This window comes from Vicia villosa, linkage group LG1, assembly GCF_029867415.1.
Source record: "Vicia villosa cultivar HV-30 ecotype Madison, WI linkage group LG1, Vvil1.0, whole genome shotgun sequence".
Taxonomy (NCBI): domain Eukaryota; kingdom Viridiplantae; phylum Streptophyta; class Magnoliopsida; order Fabales; family Fabaceae; genus Vicia; species Vicia villosa.
Genome location: NC_081180.1, coordinates 251,332,748 through 251,339,748, shown reverse-complemented (window position 1 = coordinate 251,339,748; position 7,001 = coordinate 251,332,748). Strand labels below are relative to the sequence as shown.

Genomic DNA, 7,001 nt, shown 5'->3' with positions numbered 1-7,001 from the left:
ACTAATAATGTAATGTGGATGCGGCTTTTAATAATAATAACGACACTACTAATAGGGGGTGGTGTGTGCTTAATCACTTTGGCAACTTTATCTATGCAGGTATAGCATGAGATCCAGGAACTCTTTCCGTCTTTGAAGCTGAAGCTTTGGCTCTCAAATAGGCTATCCTTGAGACTATATCCTCGAATTTGGAGTTCGTGATTTTTGAAAGTCATTCCCAAATTATTACACAAGCTGTCCCTTTAAATAAAAAAGGGTGACTCTAAGTTTTGTCTTATTATTGAATGCATTTGTAGTTTATTACAGTCCTTCCCAAACTTTGAGGTGAGGTTTGTCAAACGTCAAGCAAATTCGGTTGCTCACTCTCTTGCGAGGGCGGCCAATTCTTGGACTCGACGTAGTTTGTTAAGTTCGACTCCTCTTAGTATTGAATCTTTTGATTAATGAAATTCGTTGAGTTTGTTTTGTTAAAAAAAAAAGTTATAAAACAAGCTCATGCCAAAGTATGGACTATAATGAATGTTAATCTATTGACCTGGTGACTAGAAAATAAGCAATGCGCTTGTGCATCTTGTTAATTATAATATGGGAAAAGCTAACATGTGCCCCAAGGGCACAAGATAATTAGATATTTATAGAAAAAAAATTTGAAACGCGTGTATTCAATGTATCGGAACTTTAAATAAGACTTTATTGTATTTAATTACATTTAGTTTTTCCCAATTATAGTATCCTTAACATGTGCCCTAAGGGCACATGTTAGCATGACCCTTATAATATTCATATTTAGAATTAGAACAATACTTCCAGGCACTGGCATGTATTAAACAATTCGTTCCTTTGACTTTAAAATCTACATATAATAACTTCCATATTTTACTCCGCAAAGTGCGGAGAGGAATAGGGTGAGTTACATTGAAAGGTACTGATAAAAACATTGTTAAGCTGTCCAGTTCAAAACTTGATGGTAAATACTTTCATCTAACTGGGGTACACTATATATAATCAGCGTGCAGAAAATTACATTGGTGTTTGTCTTCAGTATGGAGTGTAAAGAAGTGTACAAGACAAGATCAGAAAGCTCTCATCCATCCACTCCAAACTGTATCAGGAAAAAATATTATGGGGAGGAAAATAATCGGTAAAATACATTAAACACTAGACAAACTCCCTCCCCGACACCTGAAGCTGTTGAGATATCAAGATGTGAAGCAAAGAATATATCACGGTGCTGTTCTCATGGAATCTTGCCTTCTAAGGGGAATCCCTTCAACATCATCAAACACATCTTCTTCTGAATGCTTATTAAGTTTAATAATAGATGAACCTTGTAAACATGTAAAAGAAGATAATATTAATAATCATGTTTTAAGATGGCAAGACCTTACACCCAGAAGTGCATTTCAAGACCGAGAGAGGGAAATGTAAGTCATGTTAAGGATGTCACTAGTGCATACCATCAGTCACCATATCCTTAGTCCTGTGTAGAAGAAAAGTTCCTGAAAGTATTGTCACAAATCCACATATTTCTGTGATAACTTGAGTTGGACTTTGCCGATCCCAGTCCTGATATCAAGTTTAATACACAATCAAAATTCAACTTTCAAATAGCAAAACAAAGGACAGACAAATATTTGATATGTCAAAATATCTAAATTATTGAATCTGCAACTGAAACACGAAAAAAATCAAAATGAAGGTTAAAATCAATTCTTAATGTGCTAATAATATCTGTGACCTATAATCCCAAGTTCAATACATATGTGACTAAACGGTTATACTAGCCTACTTTCTCTGGTACCATGACAAATATGTTGTGGCATGAAAAAAAAAACTTGTTTTTGCGGGACGCCCATTGTTACTGACAAAAATGTCCGGGTCTTGTGTAACATCCTAAAACTCAAATATCAATAATAAGAAAGTATAATGATTTTAGAGACTACAGTAGTCATTCTCGAATAGGGTATAAAATAGCATCTTAAAATAGACCCAGAATGTCATGTTTTTATGCATGCCACAAAAACACGAATTGCATTCAAATAAAGATACTCAATTGATATTGTAACACACATTTCATTCAAATAAAGATACTCAATTAATATTGTCACACTACCCTCTTTATGAGGAGATTGATTTTCAAAGTAACTATATAGAGACTTCATTTTAAAAATCTATAAGTTATGAAATACATCTTAAGTGACAACATCATAATAAAAAAAAAGGCCTTGATTGTTTGCTATTGTAGTTCTAGCCAACAACCTGTACCTTTAAACTTTAAACATATTGCAATGATGCTAAAACAAAATGACACAAGATATCATCTTAACAAGTATGCAAAAATCTAAACATTATACGACCACAATGTCTCCAACTTTCTAGGAGTGACTAAAGAAACCATTTGGAGCAACAGGGAAACACATAAAGAAAATCTTATATCTGAACTTCTCTGTCGCAATAATTTATATTTCGCTTTCTATCTTGCCATTACACTAAAAGCAAGCAGTATGTTAACATGCATAATGCAGTGTACAGAAAGATGTTTTATGCTTTAAATAAACCAGATCAACATTCAACAATAGGTTTCAGAAAACACAGGTTATAAATTATGCAGCCGGTCTTGATTATGTGAAAAAAATTAGTGATAAAAACTAAAGCAAAGAAACAAAGTATTGGCCAATGATATCAGTCTCATAACAAAACTTACCTTAAACATGATAACACTAGCCACGATGGTTAATGTTGTGAACATAACATAGTAAATAGGAGATACCACTGCCGTATTGAAAGTATCCAGCGCCTGATGAAGAAGAAGAAAATTATAGCATAAATTAACTAGCCACCCAAAATAGATGTATCAATGTGTAAAAGTTACTATACAATATTAATTAGTAGCAGGATCAAGCCCAAAACAACATCTAGGATTTGGGAACTGTATATTGAAGTTCCATTCTAATCCTACACATTTACGTTTTAAGCTATAGAGAAAATGATGAGCTTTTTCACATAGACAAATCAGATACCTAAACCTGCATTTATATGCATTTAAATTATTAAACCATTCATTACACTTGTGTCATCACATCTTCCTATTCATTATCCACCTGCAATCCATTCGAATATAAGGCGTCAACTTCAATGCACTAATTCTCTTTCATAAATAATGGCGTAAAGCATGAAGTGTTTTAAGGAAAAAACATTATCTTTATTATAGCAGAACTGCCACAGTGAACTGCAAAATAACTTCATCACAATGTGAAATGGATAATGTATTCATTATTCCTCCTCTTTGGATCTCTTTTTTCATGCTTCCATTTTTTTACCAGAAAAACTCATTTTTATGTATTGTTCTTCATCATGTTACTTTATGAATTAGCAACTTCTTTTCATTTCAACAATATTTCCTATGAATCAGAAGTTAGTTTAGTTACCTCACATATTCTCACTCATACGAAGCCACAAATTTTCAAACCAAACAACATTAAATTTCCACAGGCTTTCACCTGTTGGCATGCCACATCGGTGAAACCTTGAAACACATTTTAAGGGTATGAAACTCTCCTTGTCTTCTTTGTTGATAAACTGTTGAAGGGTTTCAAACTAGTTGATAAAACCTCTTCCTAACCTATTTTTCAATTCTTCCATCAAGATTTTGTGGCTTTATCATTTGAAAACAAATGCTTTTACAGTTCACCACTTTTAACATGTTCCACTATTTATTCACTAAGCAGTGAATATGGTATGACAAAGCATTTCTTCATTTTTAAATCATCGCATAAAATTCTCAAACAATTGCAGAAATTTGTTAAAAGATCTTGAGGTCGTATGTCAGTAATGTGCTCAAAGACATAGGGTGATAGGTGGGAGAGGAGAAAGAGACTAATGTTCAAGAAAAATATCATGCATAAGCCAGATGAGAAGAATAACAATCACCACTTGAACAATTTAATATTCTTATCAATACAATCAAGGAAATAGTACACATGTTAGGGCATTCACCAAAATAAAGTGTAAAACACATGATACTTCCATCAATTTCAATGGAATAATAGAGTTAACTAAACCAAATAAGTACGCTATGGAAATAGAAGATAATACTTCAAATTAACATAAGCATCAAGAAACAAGAAAACTATCATACCTTATTTAAATAATTCATCTGCGTAAGAATACAAACAGTTACAACTAACGCAAATACCCATGTTTGAGGGTAAATTAGCTGATTCATCCCAGACAGAGTTAACTTTATGGCAATTCCAAGAGCCTTAACACTCATAACCTATTAAAAGAGAACCCGACAACATAAGTAAATAAAAGGAAAAACAAAAACAGAGAGCTAGGAGAAAACAAGGACTATTTGACAGCAAATAGATTATGAGACATACCGATAGGGAACCTACAAGGGAACAAACACCAACATAAACCATTATGTGTGTCTGGCCATATAGAGGAATGAAGTGGAAGATAAGAATAAAAGTAGCTGTTATAACCAATGCCGCATAAAAGAGAAAAGCTGCAAAAGAAAGATTGGTGACTGGTTAGTAATAGGTTACAATATGATATTATTTCAAGGCTGAAACGTAGCTACCTGGATCCATAGCAAGACCCCACACTTCTGGCACTGATTCAATTACCCTTTCTTGAGGAGCATGTAGAACAATTGTTGTAGACCCCACAACACACAAAGCGCAACCAAGAACTCCAAATATATGTAGTCTCTCCCGTAAGATAATATGGGCAAGAGCAGCACTGCAGGACAACATCAAAAATCAGAATTTATCAAGACTAGTGCATAAGTACGAAGCTTAAATTTTATCATGCCTGATAATAATGCTAAGAGCGCCAAGAGGAGTGACCAATATAGCAGGGGCAAATGCATATGCTGCAAAATTGGCAATCTCTCCAACAATCACTGTTGAAATAAACATTGTTAGAACAAACATTTTAATCCATTTTCAGTATCATCAGATGTAAGCAAATCAGGTCAATAAATTGTATGCAGATATTTTGTTGATATCCGTGGATTGGAATGTAGAAGTACTCACTGGGAAAACATGTGAAAGCAAAAATAAAGTGAACAGAAGCGTGAATGACTCACTAGTTATCATGCCCACCCACCAAAGTGGTTCATACAGGTACGAATAGCCTCCACTTCCTGCAAAAGATAATCACTTTGAGAGTTAGCTACCATTGCACGTGATTTGATTGGGTATAAACTAGAAACACAAATGAGGCAAAAAACGAAACTTGCCCCCTACCCAGTCTATATATAAACCAGGCTTAGCCAATAGAAATGACAAGCATCCAATTCATTTGGACATAGTATAATTATCTGTGGAACGTAAAAGATGTCTATACTGACGAGTAGCAACGAACGACATGAAAACTATTCAACTCGCACAGTTTTTCCACCATATTTTAACATCAACATCAAGATCAGACCACAACAAACTCCATTTTCTCCATGACAATTGAGACAGCACTAAAATTAGGCAGTTTCTCAATCCAACCCCTATATGCTCAAATATGTCAATAGGAAACCCCCCACATTTTAGGCCACAACAAACTCCATTTTCACCATATTATAACATTGTCATCAAGATCAGGCTTCAACAAACTCCATTTTCCCCATGACAAATGAGACAATTCTATAATAATCCCGATCATTCATTAATCCATATCAAAGAGCACAAGAAAACAATTGTAAAGAGCACCAAAACCAGAACTCACTCATATTCAGAGACAACACCTAATCTCTACTAAACGGACCAAAACTACATATATCCGCATTGCAACTCATCCAGTTTCAAACAGTAAAACTTCTCCACTGAAAAAACAAAAAACTAAAACCTCCAAGAATCCAGATCTTAAGAAAAACTAATAATCAGTTGATCCAAAACTACGAAAATGAAGTCGATAGCATCAACTAAACATAACTCAGCAACTAATTCCCAGGCTAAGAACTAAGAACACAAAACAAGTAAAGTCCAAAGCCATTAAAACAAAACCGCAAATACAATACAACACCATACAATCCACCGGATCGAATACTGAAAACTGAAATTAAAGTAAGATTTCAAGAGAAAACGAATTATACCTGCCCTAACACCACTGGCACCGGCCTTTTTCAAACCTTTCTTCTTAACAATGAAACTAGCACCGATGAAGAAACTGGACGAAAGCGCAAGCACTAAACCTTTAACATTATCCGATGACATTCCTTCGCGCCAGCTTGAACTCGTAGACAACATCGACGACGCCGATGCCGAAGAAGACGAAGAAGAAGTCGCCATCTCGCGAAATCAAAAACCCTAGCGAGTGGGAGCGAGATGGATCTCGCCACTTGCGAAGAAGAGAGAAACCAATCACCACACGATAAATCTAATCTAATCTAAATCTCTGGATACAGACAGCTGTCACAAAGGGTTCACTTTCTCTGGATCGGAAGGGAATGCTGAGGGAATGCAATTTCATTCATATGCGTATATTGTTGCATATGAAAAAGGGAAATACAGAAAATTAAAAAGTAATTTTACAGTGTGAGTGAGACATGAGTGATACACTTCATTGTTTGTTGTGTTGATTCTTGTTAATCACTACTTGATTCGGAATTATTACTCTTTCATTTGCTTAATTTGCTTAATCTCGATACCTTTCCTTTCTCGCTTCTTCTTCCTTTTCTTCTTCGTTAATTTTTCTTAATACGTTTAGTTTTATTTTATTTTATTTTATTTTATTTTACTCGTCGTACAAATACTGCTTAATACACGATACTAGTACTTTATTATTCTTCGTTTTTTTGCTATTTTATTTATTTATAAATGGAAATTAATAAAGTTTTATTTAATTTTTGTCTTTGTTTTACTTTTAAGCTCAATGTCCTAATAGATGACATTTCATTTTTTAATGTTGGAATGTCTTGTTCTTCTAAATTTGATTTTACTAATAAGATATTTTTTATAATTTACTTTACAAACATTAACATCACACAACTAATCATCATT

The 7,001-nt window shown here is 34.0% G+C and overlaps 1 protein-coding gene across 1 annotated transcript; it reads right to left on the bottom strand.

The window, feature by feature from the left end:
• Positions 1-953: 953 nt before the first annotated feature.
• On the bottom strand, positions 954-6,687 carry LOC131645176 (probable magnesium transporter NIPA4). The gene is made up of 9 exons (XM_058915838.1): positions 6,095-6,687; positions 5,096-5,152; positions 4,819-4,909; positions 4,586-4,746; positions 4,383-4,510; positions 4,139-4,276; positions 2,705-2,797; positions 1,458-1,566; positions 954-1,327 (listed from the first exon to the last, which is right to left on the bottom strand). Exons 1-9 carry the CDS (start codon positions 6,288-6,290, stop codon positions 1,224-1,226), a joined length of 1,077 nt encoding a protein of 358 aa, XP_058771821.1. The 5' UTR covers positions 6,291-6,687; the 3' UTR covers positions 954-1,223.
• Between the last annotated feature and the right edge of the window lie 314 nt (positions 6,688-7,001).

Coding starts and splice junctions, on each gene's coding strand:
- LOC131645176 (XM_058915838.1), bottom strand. CDS start 6,290: ATGGCGACTTCTTCTTCGTCTTCTTCGGCATCGGCGTCGTCGATGTTG. Junction 5,153..6,094: donor TGCCAGTGGTGTTAGGGCAG/GTATAATTCGTT, acceptor TATCTTTTGCAG/GAAGTGGAGGCTATTCGTAC. Junction 1,567..2,704: donor CTAGTGTTATCATGTTTAAG/GTAAGTTTTGTT, acceptor ACTTGATATCAG/GACTGGGATCGGCAAAGTCC.